At 44.7% G+C, this 22,381-nt stretch overlaps 1 protein-coding gene across 1 annotated transcript in view; it reads right to left on the bottom strand.

The window, feature by feature from the left end:
• The window catches only part of LOC139563439 (neurexin-3a-like), a 650,445-nt gene that overhangs the window by 502,224 nt on the left and 125,840 nt on the right, over window positions 1-22,381 (bottom strand). Inside the window, exons 6-7 of the mRNA XM_071382111.1 lie at window positions 21,427-21,728; window positions 16,525-16,686 (exon numbers count right to left, since the gene is read on the bottom strand). Of these exons, the coding sequence (XP_071238212.1) occupies window positions 16,525-16,686; window positions 21,427-21,728 (464 nt within the window). The remainder of the gene's footprint in view (window positions 1-16,524; window positions 16,687-21,426; window positions 21,729-22,381) is intronic.

Genomic DNA, 22,381 nt, shown 5'->3' with positions numbered 1-22,381 from the left:
CTCCATGGTGTCTCCTCCCAGAGTACAAAGAACCTTGACGTGACCCTGAACAACACCCTGTCGTTCTCCACAAACATGAAAGCAGTGACTCTCTCCCCGGCAGGTTCATGCTCTACAACATCCGTAGAGTACGACCCTACCTCAGACAGGAAGCGGCATAGGTCCTAATCCAGGCACTTGTCATATCCCGTCTGGACTAGTGCATCTCGTTGTTTACTAGGCTCCCTGTTTGTGCCATCAAACCCTCCAACTTAGTCAGAATGCTGCAGCCCGCCTGGTTTTCATCCCACTCCTAGGCACACTTCACTGGCTTCCAGTTGAAGCTCGTATCCACTACAAGACTATGGTGCTTCCCTACAGAGCTGCAAGAGGAACTGTCAATCCCTACCTTCAGGCTATGTTCAAAACCTACACCCCAACCCAAGCACTCCATACTGCCACCTCTTGTCTCTTGGCCCTCCCAACCCTACGGGAGGGTATATGCTGCTCAGCCCAGTCTAAGCTCCTCTCTGTCCTGGCACCCCAATAGTGGAACCAGCTTCCCCCTGACGCTAGGACAGCAGAGTCCCTGCCTATCTTCCCAAAAACACCTAAACACTAGAACTGACATAGGTCAACGGCCACTGACGTTTTATTTTGTAAATTAAAAAAATCTGCCCCCCAACAAAGCTATGTCCTGCTCCTTCCCTGACTTTTCCTAAATGTTTGTATTTTACACTTCTCATTTGTCAGAATATTGAAATCACAAACAGAAAAGATTTTAGAGCCTTTTGACCTGTTTTTTTTCCCACACCTATTCCCAACTTAACCTGCAAAGACAATGTTCTGTAGGACGTTGGTACCCAGACAGGCTCCAAGACAATGTGCTGTAGGACGCTGGTACCCAGACAGGCTCCAAGACAATGTGCTGTAGGACGCTGGTACCCAGACAGGCTCCAAGACAATGTGCTGTAGGACATTGGTACCCAGACACGCTCCAAGACAATGTGCTGTAGGACGTTGGTACCCAGCCAGGCTCCAAGACAATGTGCTGTAGGACATTGGTACCCAGACACGCTCCAAGACAATGTGCTGTAGGACGTTGGTACCCAGCCAGGCTCCATGACAATGTGCTGTAGGACGTTGGTACCCAGCCAGGCTCCAAGACAATGTGCTGTAGGACGTTGGTACCCAGCCAGGCTCCAAGACAATGTGCTGTAGGACATTGGTACCCAGCCAGGCTCCAAGACAATGTGCTGTAGGACGTTGGTACCCAGCCAGGCTCCAAGACAATGTGCTGTAGGACGTTGGTACCCAGCCAGGCTCCAAGACAATGTGCTGTAAGACATTGGTACCCAGCCAGGCTCCAAGACAATGTGCTGTAGGACATTGGTACCCAGACACGCTCCAAGACCATGTGCTGTAGGACGTTGGTACCCAGACAGGCTCCAAGACAATGTGCTGTAGGACGTTGTTACCCAGACACGCTCCAAGACCATGTGCTGTAGGACGTTGGTACCCAGACAGGCTCCAAGACAATGTGCTGTAGGACGTTGGTACCCAGCCAGGCTCCAAGACAATGTGCTGTAGGACATTGGTACCCAGCCACGCTCCAAGACAATGTGCTGTAGGACATTGGTACCCAGACACGCTCCAAGACAATGTGCTGTAGGACATTGGTACCCAGCCAGGCTCCAAGACAATGTGCTGTAGGACGTTGGTACCCAGCCAGGCTCCAAGACAATGTGCTGTAGGACATTGGTACCCAGCCAGGCTCCAAGACAATGTGCTGTAGGATATTGGTACCCAGCCAGGCTCCAAGACAATGTGCTGTAGGACGTTGGTACCCAGCCAGGTGCTAATGCATCTCTCTCTCCTCACTGAAGGAATTGAAAATGGATGAATGGACGATAACTGTGCACCTTACTTCACAATTGAATGATAAGGAGGGTGAAGAGAGTGATTTCATTTAAAAAGACAAAAGTGTAATGATGAGTTTGTGTTATGCCTATTTATTCATCAGCATGCAAATAATTTGACCGCGCGCATTGCTGGTTGATACCATTTTACTTTGTAAAATATGGTGTTTAGTTTACTAGAACTCTATAACTAATCACATGTATTGTAAGGGAAATGAAGACATGCTATGTGTTGCAGTAGGCCTTTAGAATAATGCAAAACATCTCCTTGACTCTATCCAACGAAGAAAACAATACCAGCCCACTGTATGAATGACAAATGGATGGAATGGGCACTAATTGTTCAAGTTACGTCACAATAGAATTTAAATGAGGTCGAACTGAATGATGAGGGTGAAGAGGATGATTTAATTTAGAAAAACAACAGTGTGATGATGATGAGTTTGTGTTATGCCTATTTATCAAGGTTGGCGCTGAATTTAATGATTTGACAGCGCGCCACACAGGTTGATAACATTCTCTTTTACGTTTTACTTTGTAAAAAGAAGGTGTTATGGGACTGTTATTTAATATAACTCTATTACTAATCAAATGTATTGTAAGGGAAACGAAACATGCTACAAGTTACAAGTCGAATAATGCAAAGCATATCCTTGACTCCACGTTGATGAGTGAGAAACAAACAACGCCAGTCAACTTGCACAGCCGGCCCATCGAAACTACACCTAAACTATACCGAAACTAAATTCACACATTATAAGAGTTAGCCTACAGACAAGATTAAATTGAAAATAATCTGATGAATGACAATATTAGACCTATCGAATGTCAAATTGTACATGAAGAGATGGGCGCATCTTGTAATTGACAGATGCAGGGAAAGGAGCTTTATCAAATCCTCTCTCAGAGTCACATGCAGGTAAAACATTGTGATTTCTATATAGTATTTGAAAGATCATATTCTGCAGTTTCTATGACACTTACCTTTGTCAAATAACTCTCAAAATTCAAGAGGTGCAGCTCTTTTTCCAAATTGCTCTTTTTCCAAGAATATCCGAGCTGTCCATGCATTCAGCACATGACCATTTGCCAGCAGACCAAAGCATTGTTCTGACTACTATAATCAAAATCTAGTAACATAATAAACGTAACATTTTGATATGCTATTCCGTCGTCAATGGATGAATGGGATATAGAAACCAGATAGAAACAGGTGCATGTGACTTCAGTTACATTTTGGTTAGCCGACGATGTCGAAACCAAGTACTTGCTCAATGCCTTTCCATATCAGGGGAAAGATGACACCAGGCCAGCGGGTGAGTGACTGTCTGAGACTGTGGTTTTGAGACCTTTGGAAACTTACATGGTCTAAGACTTACAAGGCAGAAATGTGACCATGGACATCTTCTTCACATCAATTTCTCTGGCAGACAAGTTGATTGCAAAGAAGACAGTGAACAAACAAAGGAGGGAGCTGCCCTCCTCTGCGCAAAACAACACACAAGCAGAAATGTACTCCACAGGTGCACAGGAAGGTGCAGAGGAAACAAGAGAGAACAAAATGAAAACTGTGTGCAACTGATTTGCTTGTGAGGCTTGCTCACACAAATCCTCGAAGCTGTGTGCCGACTGTGGACCCCAAGCATAATTAAAATACGCAATTGATTCACGTGTAAAGGCATGGGTTATAAGGGTGCAATACAGTGTCAATACAATCAACAGATGACTGTTTTTATATCTTGTCACGAATACATTTCCACAAATATTTCTTTATGCAATTAATCCCTTACAATTATTCATGCACTGGTGCTTTTGTTTAGGATAAAAACAAATGATTTCCCTGGCTGGTTATATTATTATTGTATTGTATTTTACTTCTACTTTGTCAAAAGAAGCTGTAACTGGACTTTATTATTTACTCTGATTCTATTACTAATCGAATCTACAAACGAAGTTGATGAAATGGATTACACTGTAATGTTTTTATTGTAGTGGAAATGAAAATATGCTATAGGCCTACAGTGCCTTGCAAAAGTATTCATCCCCATTGGCATTTTTTCCTATTTTGTTGCATTTATTATAAAAAAAAATTATAATTTTTTTTGAAATTTTATCCCATTTTCTCCCCAATTTTCGTGGTATCCAATCGCTAGTAATTACTATCTTGTCTCATCGCTACAACTCCCGTACGGGCTCGGGAGAGACGAAGGTCGAAAGCCATGCGTTCTCCGAAGCACAACCCAACCAAGCCGCACTGCTTCTTAACACAGCGCGCCTATTTCACCAAATTGGTGAAATAAAAAAAAATACTTATTTCAAACGATTCAAAAAAAAATTGAAATGGAAAAGTGGTGCGTGCATATGTATTCACCCCCTTTGCTATGAAGTCCCTAAATAAGATCTGGTGCAACAAATTACCTTCAGAAGTCACATAATTAGTTAAATAAAGTCCACCTGTGTGCAATCTAAGTGTCACATGTTCTGTCACATGATCTCAGTATATATACACCTGTTCTGAAAGGCCCCAGAGTCTGCAACACCACTAAGCAAGGGGCACCACCAAGCAAGTGGCACTATGAAGGCCAAGGAGCTCTCCAAACAAGTCAGTGTAACGATTTTCTTCTTCTTCTGAAGAGGAATATGAAGGATCGGACCAAAATACAGCGTGATACGTGTCCATGTTAAATTTATTAAACTGAACACTGAAAATGCAAAATAACAAAGGTGAAACAACAAAAAACGAAACAGTCCTATCAGGTGAACCAACACACAAACAGGAAACAACTACCCACAAACACAGGTGGGAACAGGCTACTTAAATATGATTCTCAATCAGAGACAACGATTGACAGCTGCCTCTGATTGGGAACCATACCAGGCCAAACACAGAAATACAAAACATAGAAACAAAACATAGAATGCCCACCCCAACTCACGCCCTGACCAAACCAAAATAGAGACATAAAAAAGGAACTAAGGTCAGAACGTGACAGTCAGGGACAAAGTTGTGGAGAAGTACAGATCAGGGATGGGTTATAAAAGAATATCTGAAACTTTGAACACCCCACGGAGCACCATTAAATCCATTATTAAAACATGGAACGAAGGAGGGCATTAATCAGAGAGGCAATAAAGAGACCAAAGATAACTCTGAAGGAGCTGCAAAGCTCCACAGCGGAGATTGGAGTATCTGTCCATAGGACCACTTTAAGCTGTGCCTTCCACAGAGTGGAAGAGTGGTCAGAAAAAAATAAGCAAACATGTTTGGGGTTTGCCAAAATGCATATGGGAGACTCCCCAAACATATCAGAGAAGGTACTGTGGTAAGATGAGACTAAAATTTAGCTTTTTGGCCATCAAGGAAAACGCTGTCTGGCGCACACCCAACACCTCTCATCACCCTGAGAACACCATCCCCACAGTGAAACATGGTGATGGCAGCATCATGCTGTGGGGATGTTTTCCCATCGGCATGGACTGGGAAACTGGTCAGAATTGAAGGAATGATGGATGGCTCTAAATTCAGGGAAATTCTTGAGGGAAACCTGTTTCAGTCATCCAGAGATTTGAGGATGGGATGAAGATTCACCTTCCAGCAGGACAATGACCCTAAGCATACTACTACAGCAATACTCGTGTGGTTTAAGGGTAAACAACTAAATGTATTGGAATGGCCTAGTCGAAGCCCAGACCTCAATCCAATTAAGAATCTGTGGTATGACTTAAAGATTGCTGTACACTAGCGGAACCCATCCAACTTGAAGGAGCTGGAGCAGTTTTTCCTTGAAGAATGGACAAAAATCCCAGTGACTAGTTGTGCCAAGCTTATAGAGACATACCCCAATAGACTTGCAGCTGTAATTGCTGCAGAATGTGGCTCTACAAAGTTTTGAACTTAATTAATAGTTATTGATGCTCAAGTTCTGTTTTTTGTCTTATTTGTTGTTTGTTTCACAATTTAAAAACATTTATTCTTAAGTCTTAGGCATGTTGTGTAAATCAAATGATACAAACCTCCAAAAAATATATTTTAATTCCAGGTCATGCGGCAACAAAATAGGAAAAATGCCAAGGGGGTTGAATACTTTCGCCAGCCACTGTATCCATACATCTCGGTTTTTGAAAGATAACTCTTTGTGTTCTTGTTTTTTTTAGAGTTTTCCAATTTTCCCAGAAGTGGTTAGATTCAATGGATTATTCAATTACATTGAGCTGATTTCTGACTTGCTCGTCCATCTTTTTCCCTTGTCTATTTCTGTATTGTTTTAGTGATTCACCATAGTGAAGGCGTAGGCTCAGGTTTTCTGGGTCTCTATGTTTTTGGTTGGATAATATTCTCCATTTCTTTCTTAGATTTTCACATTCTTCATCAGACCATTTGTCATTTTTGTTAATTTTCTTAGATTGCCTGCTTGAAATTTTGGGATTTGATAGGGAGGCTGAGAGGTCAAAAATACTGTTTAGGCATTCTACTGCCAAATGTACACTTTCACTATTACTGTGACACCTTTTGTCCAAGAAAATGTCTAAAAGGGATTTAATTTGTTGTTGCCTAATTGTTTTTCGTTAGGTTTCCACACTACATTCCTTCCATTTAAAGCATTTCTTAATATTATTTAGTTCCATTGGCTTTGATGACTCATGACTAATTATAGCTCTGTTCAAGTAAGGTGTGATTTTGTTGTGATCTGATAGGGGTGTCAGTGGGCTGACTGAATGCTGTAAGAGACTCTGGATTGAGGTCAGTGATAAAGTAGTCTACGGTACTACTGCCAAGAGATGAGCTATAGGTGTACCTACCATAGGAGTCCCCTCGAAGCCTACCATTGACTATGTACATACTCAGCGTCCGACAGAGTTGCAGGAGTTGTGACCACTTTTAGTTGGTTATGTTGTCATATTTGTGCCTAGGGGGGCATATGGGGGAGGGAATGCTGTCACCTCCAGGTAAGTGTTTGTCCCCTTGTGTGCTCAGGGTGTCAGGTTCTTGCAGGGTGTCAGGTTCTTGTCCGGTTCTGGCATTTAGGTCAACACAGACAAGTACATGTCCCTGAGCTTGGACATTGTTGATCTCCCCCCTAGGATGAAGCTGTCATCGTTAAAGTATGGGGATTCTATTGGGGGATATAGGTAGCACACTAGGACATTTTTCTTTGTTGAGATCATTTCCTTATTCATTTCTAGCCACATGTAAAATGTTCCTGTTTTGACTAATGTAATAGAGTGGGTTAGGTCTGCTCTATACCAAATTAGCATTCCTCCTGGGTCTCTTCCCTGTTTCACACCTGGTAGTTTGGTGGATGGGACTACCAGCTCTCTATAACCTAGAGGACAACCAGTGTGTCCGTCTCCTTTACACCATGTTTATTGTAGGATGACAATGTCTGTATTTCCAAAGTCTGGGTCCCTGCTCTTTAGGCCAAAGGCAGATGACCCCATACCTTGTATATTCTAGGATGAGATAGTAAAAGCTTTGTGTTCCATAATGTCTAATGTTGTTTTTGTGTGGTTTAGGCCTGGACCAATACAGTAAGTGTGAGCAGAGCATGTTGAGCAACTGATACATACCTCTTAGGTCGCAAGATGGGGCTTGGACTGGTGTGATAGTGGGGGTGGGGTCTGTTGCTCTGCTCACGGCCTTGGCATATATCATGCTGCCATGTTGAGGTCCTTGTCGCAGGGGCGGAGGGCATGGGGTGGGCAGAAGGGGCATAGGTCTGATATGGGTGGCCAATATTTGGTGTGGCCAGGGTTTGCTTATGGTGGTCTTAGCTGGTTGGGGTGTGGCTGGTGGTGCTATGGTCTGGGTTTAGGTCATCTTGGCGTGGGTACACTCGTGGCAGATACTTCAGGAGAGGGTCTTCCAGGTCTGGGAGGGTGTCTCGCTGGTCTGGGCGGGGTGTCCGTTGCTCTGTTGCTTCTGTGTGAGGTGCTGGGACTACGGTTGAGGGTAACGTCCTTCAGGGTGCTGGCAAAAGTTGGAATTGCTGCCTTGTAGAGGTGGTCCTGGTTGTAAAGGCTGTTCAAGTCCAGGGTGGAGTGGTGGGCCAGGTAGACATTAGGTTTTGAGGCACAGTCTTGCGAAATGCTTGCATTCACCTGCTGTATGGTAGCAAGGTGAAAGTATTTTCGTCGTAGCAGGGTGGAGATAACCACTTGTGCATTGGGGAAAGTGGAAGAAGCTTTTTCAATCCGTCCCTTGAGTGCTGTTGCTACCCTTTTCCTGCTGGGCTCTCAGGTTGTTTGTGCTGTGTGAATTATGATGTGACTGGGAGACCTTAGTCTGTCCTCTGACAACAACTACAGGGTCATGCCTAGTGTTTGGGCACCAGAGTTTAGCCGCTTTGTGTTTGGGAAAAACACAAAGCTGACCGGAGGGTTGTTAGGAGGAGGTGGGGTCTGTTGGGTTGGTGGGTCCTGGGTTGTCTGTCCCATTGTGGTGTTGAGGTTGTGGTCCAGGTCTGAGGTGGGCTGTTCTGCTGGCTTGTCTGGGGTAGTGTCCTGCTCTCTGTCACACCTCAGCTTTCTGACCTCATCCTTCAGTGCCATTGGTGCCTCTTTAAGTTTTCTCACCTCAGTCTGTAGAGCAGCCAGCTCTCTCAAGACAGCCGTCCATCTCCACCTTCTGCCCTCTGGGTCTTGTTGGGGGGGTGTTGTTGTGTTGGTCTGTTTTGTGGGTTTGTTCTGTCTGGATTGTGTGGACTAGATCTCTGAGCTCCACCATGTCTGTCTCCAGCTCTGTGAATGTATCCCTCTCAATGATAGAGGAGCAGTGCACCTGGGTGTATTCAGTGTTGGGGGGGTGGTGACTATCGTTGTCTGCAGGACAGTTTGAAGAGGTGTGAAAGACTCACTCAGGATGGGGGAGTCGCCATCGAGAGAGAGCTTTTCCTGCTGTGCTCACTCTTTGATCCCGTAAAAGTCCTGCTGGAACTGCATGAGGATGCCCTGCACCATTACTGTCCCAGACTTGTACACGTTGACAGAGGTTGTTTCAACTTCCTCAATGTCTATTCTGAGTTTCCATGCTGGGCCAAAAACCTCTCTCTTGACATTGCACTGTGTCATGCCAGGGGATGTGTGGAAAATTAAGTTGCTTACATTCCCCTCTTTGTAGCAGTCAGCAAATAGTGTCTCTGGATTGTCCTTGAGGAGCTTTTTTCTGTACTTAATCCTTGCAGTGTTATTTTTATATCCATGGGGTACTGTATTGTAATGACCTCTGGACAGGGATAAACCATTGGGGCTTCAAAGGCCTCTGTATTTGGGTGAAACTTGTTGTTGGGCTCAAGAGTTTCACATCTGACTTCACACTTCAGTGCTAATTGAAGGTGCCGGCAGGTCTGTTCTGTCCTAGCAGCTTGGTAGCTTAGTATACTTATTTACTTAGCTTTATACAACAACATTACCTAGTGATTATTGTTTTTTACTTTCTAGCTTCAGAAGTAGGTTCAGACTGAATATTACTCGCTCAGTGTTGTGTTGGATGGTATTTCCAGGTTCCGCTGTTTCTTCAGCATGTTTTGGTTTGTTAGATGTTTTTTCTTGATAGTCCACGGTAGTAAGAATCCATTAGGGTAATTTTGTCCAAAATCAAGGTTTTAGGTCAGAAATTTTCATTTGGATTGAAGGTTTTAATGTTGAGATTGGTATCCTGTATAAGTCCTTGTGAAGAAATTCAATTTTATTTACATTTATCCAACTCTATAATTATATATTCTTTGCAGAAGAACTCATGAGCCCATGAACTCTCTCTCTCTCTCTCTCTCAATTTCAATTGCATTTAAAGGCTTTATTGGCATGGGAAACATATGTTTACATTGCCAAAGCAAGTGAAATAGATAATAAACAAAAGTTAAATAAACAATAAAAAATGAACAGTAAACATTACACATACAAAAGTTCCAAAATAATAAAGACATTTTCAAATGTAATATTATGTATATATATATACAGTGTTGTAATAATCTGCAAATAGTTAAAGTACAAACAGGAAAATAAATATAGGTTCACTCACTCACTCACTCACTCTCTGACTGAGTGTGTGTCTCTCTTTCACTCAATTGGTCTGATGAATGAATAACAGTTGCAGTGTGTATTTTATTCCACAGGGTGGGATGCTTTCCAAACTCCAGCACCATGCTCTCACACAGGCCGCTGTGCATACATGAAATCAAAGACTTCTAGTGGACCTAGTGGTGTGAGGCATTTGTGCTGCTTGTGTGTGTGTGTGTGTGCATCGGTGCGTGAGTTCATGTGTGTGTGTGTGTGTGTTCACTGTATTGCCAGGGGGTAAGAGTGTGACAGTGTGGGTGGTGACAGCTACAGGCCACAAGCCAAAGCTAGACAAGCAAATCTCAACTCTGATCTGAGGGCAGATGCACACACACACACACACACACACGTCTTCCTGGGGCTGTTTGGACAGGGGAACTGCATGGTCATCTCGTGCATCAAAGCTGGGACCGAGAGACTGAAGAACAGCTTCTATCTCAAGGGCATCAGACTGCTAAACCGCCATCACTAACATAGAGAGGCTGCTGCCCACATGGAGACCCAATCACTGGACACTTTAATAAATGGATCACTAGTCACCTTAAACAATGCCACTTTAAATAATACCACTTTAATAATTGGTACATATCTTACATTACTCATATCATAGGTATATACTGTATTTTATACCATCTATTGCACCTTGCCAATGCCACTCGGCCATATATTTATATGTACATATTCTCATTCCCCCCTTTTAGATTTGTGTGTATAAGGTAGTTGTTGGGGAATTGTTAGATTACTTGTTAGATATTACTGCACTGTCGGAACCAGAAGCACAAGCATTTCGCTACACTCGCATTACGGCCGGTGTAGGTCGTCATTGTAAATAAGAATTTGTTCTTAACTGACTTGCCTAGTTAAATAAAGGTTCAATTATTTTTTAAATAGCTACTGTAGTAGGTCAAAGCTGTGCACTGTAAAACCTTGGTAGAGCATGGGTGGAATAGGCATTGTGGTGCTGTAAAACCTTGGTAGAGCATGGGTGGAATAGGCATTGTGGTGCTGTAAAACCTTGGTAGAGCATGGGTGGAATAGGCATTGTGGTGCTGTAAAACCTTGGTAGAGCATGGGTGGAATAGGCATTGTGGTGCTGTAAAACCTTGGTAGAGCATGGGTGGAGTAGGCATTGTGGTGCTGTAAAACCTTGGTAGAGCATGGGTGGAATAGGCATTGTGGTGCTGTAAAACCTTGGTAGAGCATGGGTGGAATAGGCTTTGTGGTGCTTATGTGATTTTCCTTTATTTTCTGACTTCAGACCATTGCCTATTCTCTCTTCTTCTTTTGTTTTTTTCCATACAATAAATAATTAGATGGATTACACTTAGCTGTTTACAATATGAATATCAAAAAATACTTGAAAATGTTCATTTCAAAATGTACTTGTAGTACAGTATAAACTATTGCAAATAACAAAATATAAATGTTGATTATGCTAAAAAATGCATTGACGTTCTGAAATGATATACAATTCTCTGATGATTACAATTACACTACATATATAAATGATTGATTTTGACGTTATTTTAACAAAACTAGCTGTCTCTGTCAGCGTTTCTCTGAAAGGAAAGACGTCTTACGGATGATAAAGGAGACATAATGACTATCATTATGTCCATTTATGTAAGGCACAATGACCGGCTACCAACAGCTACCTAGTAAATGCGTGTGCGTGTGCGTGTGCGTGTGCGTGTGCGTGTGTGTGTGTGTGTGTGTGTGTGTGTGTGTGTGTGTGTGTGTGTGTGTGAGCAGCAGGAGACATGGGGACTACCTGGTGCCATGGTAACAAAACATTTATCCATAATGGTGTTAGATGGCAGGGACATGGCCAGCAGGCAAATTAGTCTTAATGGCAGGGAATGCAGTGTGGAGGATAGCAGTGTTTCTGTGTTCTGTGTGTGTGTGTGTCTGTGTGTGTGTGTGTGTGTGTGTGTGATTCACCCAGAGGAGATGGAGGCTGAAAGGAAAAGGGACCAGATGTATTCTGATCAACAACGGTGGAGCAGTGACCTCCCTGGCATCAGTGTCTGTGGATATGCATATGAGTATGAATAAGTGTTCATAAGCATGTATGATGTTGTTAAAGAGCTAGTGGGAACAGTGTTACAGTAGTGACTGGGCCAGTAAAGGCCCAGTGTTACAGTAGTGAATGGGCCAGTAAAGGCCCAGTGTTACAGTAGTGAATGGGCCAGTAAAGGCCCAGTGTTACAGTAGTGAATGGGCCAGTAAAGGCCCAGTGTTACAGTAGTGAATGGGCCAGTAAAGGCCCAGTGTTACAGTAGTGAATGGGCCAGTAAAGGCCCAGTGTTACAGTAGTGAATGGGCCAGTAAAGGCCCAGTGTTACAGTAGTGACTCGGCCAGTAAAGACCCAGTGTTACAGTAGTGAATGGGCCAGTAAAGGCCCAGTGTTACAGTAGTGAATGGGCCAGTAAAGGCCCAGTGTTACAGTAGTGAATGGGCCAGTAAAGGCCCAGTGTTACAGTAGTGAATGGGCCAGTAAAGGCCCAGTGGTACAGTAGTGAATGGGCCAGTAAAGGCCCAGTGTTACAGTAGTGAATGGGCCAGTAAAGGCCCAGTGTTACAGTAGTGAATGGGCCAGTAAACAGTAGTGAATGGGCCAGTAAAGGCCCAGTGTTACTGTAGTAATTGGGCCAGTAAAAGCCCAGTGTTACAGCAGTGATTGGGTTAGTATAATGCAGGTAGGGGTAAAGGCCCAGTGTTACAGCAGTGACTGGGTCAGTATAATGTAGGTAGGGGTAAAGGCCCAGTGTTACAGTAGTGAATGGGCCAGTAAAGGCCCAGTGTTACAGTAGTGAATGGGCCAGTAAAGGCCCAGTGTTACAGTAGTGAATGGGCCAGTAAAGGCCCAGTGTTACTGTAGTAATTGGGCCAGTAAAGGCCCAGTGTTACAGTAGTGATTAGGCCAGTAAAGGCCCAGTGTTACAGCAGTGACTGGGTCAGTAAACAGTAGTGAATGGGCCAGTAAAGGCCCAGTGTTACAGTAGTGAATGGGCCAGTAAAGGCCCAGTGTTACAGTAGTGAATGGGCCAGTAAAGGTCCACTGTTACAGTAGTGAATGGGACAGTAAACAGTAGTGAATGGGCCAGTAAAGGCCCAGTGTTACTGTAGTAATTGGGCCAGTATAGGCCCAGTGTTACAGCAGTGACTGGGTCAGTATAATGTAGGTAGGGGTAAAGGCCCAGTGTTACAGCAGTGAATGGGTTAGTAAAGGCCATGTGTTACAGTAGTGATTGCTGGCGCTAAAGGATGACATCACCAGCTCCAGGGAGCGTGCATGGGTTTGTGTGTGTGTGTGTGCGCGCATTTGTCTGTTTCTGTGTGTGTGTTTCTGTGTGTGTTTCTGTGTGTCTGTTTCTGTGTGTGTTTCTGTGTGTGTGTTTCTGTGTCTGTTTCTGTGTGTGTTTCTGTGTGTCTGTTTCTGTGTGTGTTTCTGTGTGTCTGTTTCTGTGTGTCTTACTAAGTGTGTGTTTCTGTGTGTCTTACTATGTGTGTGTTACTATGTGTGTGTGTTTCTGTGTGTGTGTTTCTGTGTGTGTGTTTCTGTGTGTGTGTTTCTGTGTGTCTGTGTGTGTGTGTGTGTCTGTGTTTCTGTGTGTGTGTTTCTGTGTGTGTGTTTCTGTGTGTGTGTTTCTGTGTGTCTGTTTCTGTGTGTGTGTTTCTGTGTGTGTGTTTCTGTGTGTTTTATTTATTTATTTTATTTAACCTTTATTTAACCAGGTAGGCAAATTGAGAACACGTTCTCATTTACAATTGCGACCTGGCCAAGATAAAGCAAAGCAGTTCGACACATACAACAACACATAGTTACACATGGAGTAAAACAAACATATAGTCAATAATACAGTGAAAAAAATAAGTCTATATACAATGTGAGCAAGTGAGGTGAGATAAGGGAGGTGAAGGCAAACAAATATATGTATAAATAAATAAAAATATAAAAAGGCCATGGAGGCGAAGTGAATACAACACAGCAAGTAAAATAAAAACTAAAAAACACTGGAATGGTTGGTTTGCAGTGGAAGAAAGCGCAAAGTAGAGACAGAAATAATGGGGTGCAAAGGAGCAAAATAAATAAATAAATACAGTAGGTAAAGAGGTAGTTGTTTGGGCTAAATTATAGATGGGCTATGTACAGGTGCAGTAATCTATGAGCTGCTCTGACAGCTGGTGCTTAAAGCTAGTGAGGGAGATAAGTGTTTCCAGTTTCAGAGATTTTTGTAGTTCGTTCCAGTCATTGGCAGCAGAGAACTGGAAGGAGAGGCGTCCAAAGGAAGAATTGGTTTTGGGGGTGACTAGAGAGATATACCTGCTGGAGCGCGTGCTACAGGTAGGTGCTGCTATGGTGACCAGCGAGCTGAGATAAGGGGGGACTTTACCTAGCAGGGTCTTGTAGATGACCTGGAACCAGTGGCTTTGGCGACGAGTATGAAGCGAGGGCCAGCCAACGAGAGTGTACAGGTCGCAGTGGTGGGTAGTATATGGGGCTTTGGTGACAAAACGGATGGCACTGTGATAGACTGCATCCAATTTGTTGAGTAGGGTTTTGGAGGCTATTTTGTAAATGACATCACCGAAGTCGAGGATTGGTAGGATGGTCAGTTTTACAAGGGTATGTTTGGCAGCATGAGTAAAGGATGCTTTGTTGCGGAATAGGAAGCCAATTCTAGATTTGACTTTGGATTGGAGATGTTTGATGTGAGTCTGGAAGGAGAGTTTACAGTCTAACCAGACACCTAGGTATTTGTAGTTGTCCACATATTCTAAGTCAGAGCCGTCCAGAGTAGTGATGTTGGACAGGCGGGCAGGTGCAGGCAGCGATCGGTTGAAGAGCATGCATTTAGTTTTACTTGTATTTAAGAGCAATTGGAGGCCACGGAAGGAGAGTTGTATGGCATTGAAGCTCGCCTGGAGGGTTGTTAACACAGTGTCAAAAGAAGGGCCAGAAGTATACAGAATAGTGTCGTCTGCGTAGAGGTGGATCAGAGAATCACCAGCAGCAAGGGCGACATCATTGATGTATACAGAGAAGAGAGTCGGTCCAAGAATTGAACCCTGTGGCACCCCCATAGAGACTGCCAGAGGCCCGGACAACAGACCCTCCGATTTGACACACTGAACTCGATCAGAGAAGTAGTTGGTGAACCAGGCGAGGCAATCATTAGAGAAACCAAGGCTGTCGAGTCTGCCGATGAGGATGTGGTGATTGACAGAGTCAAAAGCCTTGGCCAGGTCAATGAATACGGCTGCACAGTATTGTTTCCTATCGATGGCGGTTAAGATATCGTTTATGACCTTGAGCGTGGCTGAGGTGCACCCATGACCAGCTCTGAAACCAGATTGCATAGCGGAGAAGGTATGGTGGGATTCGAAATGGTCGGTAATCTGTTTGTTGACTTGGCTTTCGAAGACCTTAGAAAGGCAGGGTAGGATAGATATAGGTCTGTAGCTGTTAGGGTCAAGAGTGTCCCCCCCTTTGAAGAGGGGGATAACCGCAGCTGCTTTCCAATCTTTGGGAATCTCAGACGACACGAAAGAGAGGTTGAAGAGGCTAGTAATAGGGGTGGCCACAATTTCAGCAGATAGTTTTAGAAAGAAAGGGTCCAGATTATCTAGCCCGGCTGATTTGTAAGGGTCCAGTGTGTGTTTCTGTGTGTGTGTTTCTGTGTGTGGATTTATGTGTGTGCATTTCTGTGTGTGTGTTTCTGTGTGTCTTACTATGTGTGTGTTTCTGCATGTGTGTTTGCTCAGAGGGCAACGGTGGCGCTGTTTAAAATGGGCTGAATGTCAGCATCTAATCAAAATAACTCGAAGCAAAACGGACTCAATGAAACAGACACTTTTTAAACGGTCTCTTTGCTTCCTATTGTCACATTTGACCCAGCTGCATAGTCAACCAATCCCATTCCATCTCTTCACCCGAGCCTCTGCAACCAAGCCACTGCTAGATGTCCTCAGCCGCAAACATATTATTTACCAACAATTAAAAAACTAAATGAAATACCCCTGCAACAGTTTGATGTCGGGGGTTTAACCACTGTGAATTTGATCAGACGTCTCCAAGAAGATCTGGAAAGATTGTGTCTCCCTCCTTCAAAACCAGATGGGCTTTATTGAATTCAGTCTTGATTTCATGAGACCCACAGAGCATAATACACCTTGCAAAACGCTCTCTTTTTACAAGTAACCTTTTAGCGAACACACAGTGTAGCATAGTATCAGTCCCCAAACTTTCAACCTAAGCTTGAACAGTACCCCGCTGGACAAGGTAGTCCTGACCAGACGTTTTAGAAACACTGCTTTCTAAGAGATTCTGCTAAATTAATCAAATGGAAATGTAGAAATGGAAAGAAGCTCAACCGTTTTGAGTCGACCGGCAACAGAACAATTTGATAATCATTGAAAAGGAAAAGGTGCAGCTCTTGCTCAACAGTAAAATATATTTTTTTATAACGAATTACGTTAAGCAGTAATATGTTTTAGTAATTGAGAGCGAGTGTTTGCTATTTTTCCTTTTCAAATCTAAAACGTACATACTGCCAGCAGTCTCACCTCTTTGAGGCAGCCCATGAAGTTGTTGCTGACAGGAGACCCAGGCAGGTCAGCGGTACTGGGGCTTCCGCCCACGTAGAAGAAGTCATCGGATCCCAGCATGGTGTAGTCCTCCTGGGTGTAGCCCGTGGTCGTCAGGATACCGTCAACCGATAACGTCACCTAGACAACGGGAAGAACCAGGAAGGAGAAAGTCCACTCATGACCATCTTGGGGTTGGTTAGGAATTGGGTAAGGTTCCTCTTTATGTAGCAGGGACTAGGTTTGTCAGGGGTTTTAGTCTGGATACAGTCTCAGTTGTGAGAGTAATGGCTTCAGGTGTGTGGCCCAGTCCCAAAACCAGAACCGTTTTCACTGGATTCCTCCCAGTCCCAAAACCAGGACCATGTCACTGGATTCCTCCCAGTCCCAAAACCAGGACCATGTCACTGGATTCCTCATTGATTATGTCACGTACTTCAACTCTTAGGTTCAACAAGGTCAGGTAGAGAAAATATATCATCAGTATATTTTCTTTAACTTTGAATGCAGGTTAGAATATGTGATTTCTTAGGGGATTTGGAATTTGGTTAGGTTTGAATGGTGAGTAAGATGCCAACGACACCAAGGACAAATTGATTGTGCTTGTTTTATTTTGAGTTCAACTGATAGGTGGTTTATTGAGACATTGACAAGCATAGGGATGTGCTGCTAATTCCACACATGAGGAGTATTACATATCATATCCATTTTGCAGTGAGATATTGTCTAAATACAAAATGAGTTGAGTGAATGGGGGTGCAAACACAAAGTGAGGCCCACCCCTCTAAGTTAGCTGGATGGAACATACCAAAGGCCAAGCACTACACACTCAGACCACACCAAAAGCCATGAGAGGGGGAGTGGGTTCAAGGCAGGTGTAGCGTCGCAATCACCACACTAACATGCAGTGCACGCAAATGACAGCTTGAATGGCAGGTGAGAGTTGGGTGTTAGATAGGTTTTCAGGAAAGCAAAGGATGAGAATGGTGTGAGAATGGAGGGAGAGGTGGAGAGGTTTGGGCATGTCATGCGCCACTGTCTACTGGGAACAACTGTCAGACCTCCCATTGGTGACCTTTTGGGTTTTCCTTTCCTATTTTGTTGTAGTTGTAGTTGTGGAAAAGCTGCTGGCAGTTTGGTCAACAGTCATCAGCCAAAAGATAGGGAATGCATGGAGGCTTTAGTCAAACAGTATATCCCTAAAGAAAGACTAGATCTGGAGGGCTTTGGAAGAGAGGAAGAAGTTGTAGAAAAGCAGGAGGAGAGGAGCTATTGTGAGAAACAGGAAGATGAGGGAGGGAGGGAGGGAGGGAGGGAGGGAGGGAGGGAGGGAGGGAGGGAGGGAGGGAGGGAGGGAGGGAGGGAGAAAAATCAAATATAAAGATAGCCAAGAAACACCAAACACATTTCCAATTTTTTTGAGAATGGTGTCTAGAATGAAGAATCATAAAAAAGGAAGAGGAGAAGGAAGAGGGGGAGGTAAGAGAGGGAAGGAAGAAAGGGAGGGAATAAAGAGAGGGAAGGAAGAAAGGGAGGGAATAAAGAGAGGGAGGGAAGATGGGAAATAAAGAGGGGAGGGAAGAGGGGAAGGAAGAAAGGGAGGGAATAAAGAGAGGGAGGGAAGATGGGGAATAAAGAGGGGAGGGAAGAGGGGAAGGAAGAAAGGGAGGGAATAAAGGGGGGATTGCATAGGGGGGAGGAGGAGGGGGAAGGAAGGAGAACACAGAAAACCTCAAAGGAAAATAGGAATGATATATACCAGACAATGGAGTTTGTTTACCATAGCGTGTCCAATGCCTGATTGCTTTGTGGAAAAGGGGGGAAGAAATGAAAATAAATAGTGAACCAGAGGGGTTGTTAATAAATAAAAAAACAAAATAAACAATATGAATGAAGAACGATGAAGACTTTGGATTGGGTGTTGTTAGTACAATAGCTGGTTTGACAATAGTTGAAATCCATTGTCCTAGTCTATCTTTGGCCCCCTCACCTAGAGCCAGAAACCTCCCTCCATCCACTCTCACTGAGGAGGGGAAAGGGAACAAGACCTTGACTATTAGCATATTTCAGAATGCGGATTTCTGGGCGATTTTACAGCTGAACTGAGATAAGTCGAGAGTAAACAGGAGCCTTTGTGGTTGACTGGAGCTTCCCTCTGCCAGCAGCCACGATCAGGGAGAGATAGAGAGAGAGAGAAGCAGTCTCCTGAACACATCAAATGTGTGATGGCTTCTGGGAGAGAGAGAGACAGAGAGAGATACAGAGACAAAGAGAGAGACAGAGAGAGAGACAGAGAGAGAGAGGCAGAGAGAGAGAGAGACAGAGAGAGAGACAGAGAGAGAGAGAGAGAGAGAGAGAGAGAGAGAGAGAGAGAGAGAGACAGAGACAGAGACAGAGACAGAGACAGAGACAGAGACAGAGAGAGAGAATCACAGAGAGAGAGAGAATCACAGAGAGAGAGAAAATCACAGAGAGAGAGAGAATCACAGAGAGAGAGAGAGTGAGAGAGAGAGAGAGAGAGAGAGAGAGAGAGAGAGAGAGAGAGAGAGAGAGAGAGAGAGAGAGAGAGAGAGAGAGAGAGAGAGAGAATAGTGGGGGGTTCTGCTCAAGGCAAACAGTGAGCCTTGATGGACAGAGGAAAATCAGACAGGAAATTGGTGCTCTTGGAATTCAGAAAACACGGGAAAGTAAGTCAAAGTAGGCATGAAATAAACATTGTTTTTACTACATAGTAAGTCATTGCGATTAAAAATATAGATTGTCTTAAAGAAGAAAACATAATCAAACGAACTGTAGGAATTCTTGTGGACTTTTCCATCTATGATCAACAAACTAAAAGAACAGGAGAATGTATGACGATCGATAAAAACTATTTAGGAACTGAACCCAATTAAGATTAAAAACTAAACATATACGGACGGGTCTTTCACCTAGTATCAGTTATCCTGCATATACTTTTACATATATATATAAATGTATACATAAATCTGTGTTTATATACGTGTTATACGTGTTAGCACCCTCCCTAGCCACAATTACCTGTCTCACCCTCCCTAGCCACAATTTCCTGTCTCACCCTCCCTAGCCACTATTACCTGTCTCACCCTCCCTAGCCACAATGTCCTGTCTCACCCTCCCTAGCCACAATGTCCTGTCTCACCCTCCCTAGCCACAATGTCCTGTCTCACCCTCCCTAGCCACAATGTCCTGTCTCACCCTCCCTAGCCACAATGTCCTGTCTCACCCTCCCTAGCCATTATTACCTGTCTCACCCTCCCTAGCCACAATTACCTGTCTCACCCTCCCTAGCCACTATTTCCTGTCTCACCCTCCCTAGCCACTATTACCTGTCTCACCCTCCCTAGCCACAATGTCCTGTCTCACCCTCCCTAGCCACAATGTCCTGTCTCACCCTCCCTAGCCACAATGTCCTGTCTCACCCTCCCTAGCCATTATTACCTGTCTCACCCTCCCTAGCCACAATTACCTGTCTCACCCTCCCTAGCCATTATTACCTGTCTCACCCTCCCTAGCCACAATTACCTGTCTCACCCTCCCTAGCCACTATTACCTGTCTCACAATCCCTAGCCACAATTTCCTGTCTCACCCTCCCTAGCCACAATTTCCTTTCTCACCCTCCCTTGACACAATCTTCTGTCTCACCCTCCCTAGCCACTATTACCTGTCTCACCCTCCCTAGCCAAAATTACCTCTCACCCTCCCTAGCCACTATTACCTGTCTCACCCTCCCTAGCCACTATTACCTGTCTCACCCTCCCTAGCCACTATTACCTGTCTCACCCTCCCTAGCCACTATTACCTGTCTCACCCTCCCTATTCTCAAGTTCCTGTCTCACACCCCCTAGCCACAATTTCCTGTCTCACCCTCCCTAGCCTCAATTTCCTGTCTGACCCTCCCTAGCCACAATTTCCTGTCTCACCCTCCCTAGCCACAATTTCCTGTCTCACCCTCCCTAGCCACTATTACCTGTCTCACCCTCCCTAGCCACTATTACCTGTCTCACCCTCCCTAGCCACTATTACCTGTCTCAACCTCCCTAGCCACTATTACCTGTCTCACCCTCCCTAGCCACTATTACCTGTCTCACCCTCCCTATTCTCAAGTTCCGGTCTCACACCCCCTAGCCACAATCTCCTGTCTCACCCTCCCTAGCCTCAATGTCCCGTCTCACCCTCCCTAGCCACAATTTCCTGTCTCACCCCCCCTAGCCAAAATGCCCTGTCTCACCCTCCATATCCACAATTTCCTGTCTCACCCTCCCTAGCCAAATTTACCTGTCTCACGCTCCCTAGACACAATTTCCTGTCTCACCCTCCCTAGCCAAAAGTTCCTATCTCACCCTCCCTAGCCAAAAGTTCCTATCTCACCCTCCCTAGCCACAATTTCCTGCCTCACCCTCCCTAGCCACTATTACCTGTCTCACCCTCCCTAGCCACAATTTCCTGTCTCACCCTCCCTAGCCACTATTACCTGTCTCACCCTCCCTAGCCACTATTACCTGTCCCTCCCTAGCCATTATTACCTGTCTCAACCTCCCTAGCCAATATTACCTGTCTCACCCTCCCTATTCTCAAGTTCCTGTCTCACACCCCCTAGCCACAATCTCCTGTCTCACCCTCCTTAGCCTCAATTTCCTGTCTCACCCTCCCTAGCCACAATTTCCTGTCTCACCCTCCCTAGCCACAATTTCCTGTCTCACCCGCCCTAGCCAAAAGTTCCTATCTCACCCTCCCTAGCCACAATTCCCTGTCTCACCCTCCCTAGCCACAATTTCCTGTCTCACTCTCCCTAGCCACAATTTCCTGTCTCACCCTCCTGAGCCACTATTACCTGTCTCACCCTCCCTAGCCACTATTACCTGTCTGAGGTTGCGCATGACCTTGACGTCGTGCCAGGTATTGTCATTGAACTTCCCGTTGACAGGCTCCACGATGGCCTCGAAGGCCCCGGAGCCCAGGTTGATGACCAGGGACATGGCTCCGTCCTTCAGGGCCAGGTTGACGTAGTCAGCAGACTTCCCCGTGTGGAGGATCAGGCCGTTGCGCTGCCACGTCTTGAAGGAGAGCGTGATCTCGTCGCTGGAGGACTGGATAGGGTTCTGGGACAGGTCGTAGCAGAAGTACTCAGAGCCGCGGAACGTGGCCACGTTCTCCTCCCGCGCTGCAACGGAACGGAGAACAGGTGTTAGAACTCAACGATAAAGATAAACCAAAGAGAAAAGGGAGGGAGAGGTTAGAACCTAATATAGAAAACACAACAGAGAAACTAGAGATGTTATTAGCATGAAGACTCTCCAGATACCTAGGACATTTAAAGATGTAGTCAAGACACAATAAAAGCAACCCCAGCATACACTTAGTCAGGCAAAATGAGCGAAACAGACACCAATAATACTGAGAAGATACAGGATAGACTGAGTTTCAGTGCAGCGTGACAATCAAATAAAACATTTGGAGAGAGGGAGTGTCAGGCAAAGCTATCGTCAAACATTATCAGAAAGCTAATTTTGCATCTGGAATTGGTATTTCCTGTGAAATGGCAGGATTGTGATAAAAGGTTATGCTTTAAATTCGATGGAAGGAAGGGGAGAAAAAGAGGACACGAGAGAGGGAGAGAGAGAGAGAGAAGGAGCGAGAGAGAAAGAGAGAAGGAGCAAGAGAGAGAGAGAGAGAAAGAGAGAAGGAGAGAGAAGGAGCGAGAATAGAGGGAGCATCAAGGAGATGAACATTGTTGAGCACATTCGGGCCTTAGCGAAAGAGAGAAAGACAGCGAGAGGGGACAGAGAGATGAGACAAAAGAAGAGAGTGAATGGC

The sequence above is a fragment of the Salvelinus alpinus genome, chromosome 34 (genome assembly GCF_045679555.1).
Source record: "Salvelinus alpinus chromosome 34, SLU_Salpinus.1, whole genome shotgun sequence".
Taxonomy (NCBI): domain Eukaryota; kingdom Metazoa; phylum Chordata; class Actinopteri; order Salmoniformes; family Salmonidae; genus Salvelinus; species Salvelinus alpinus.
This window is presented reverse-complemented; position numbering and strand designations above follow the sequence as displayed.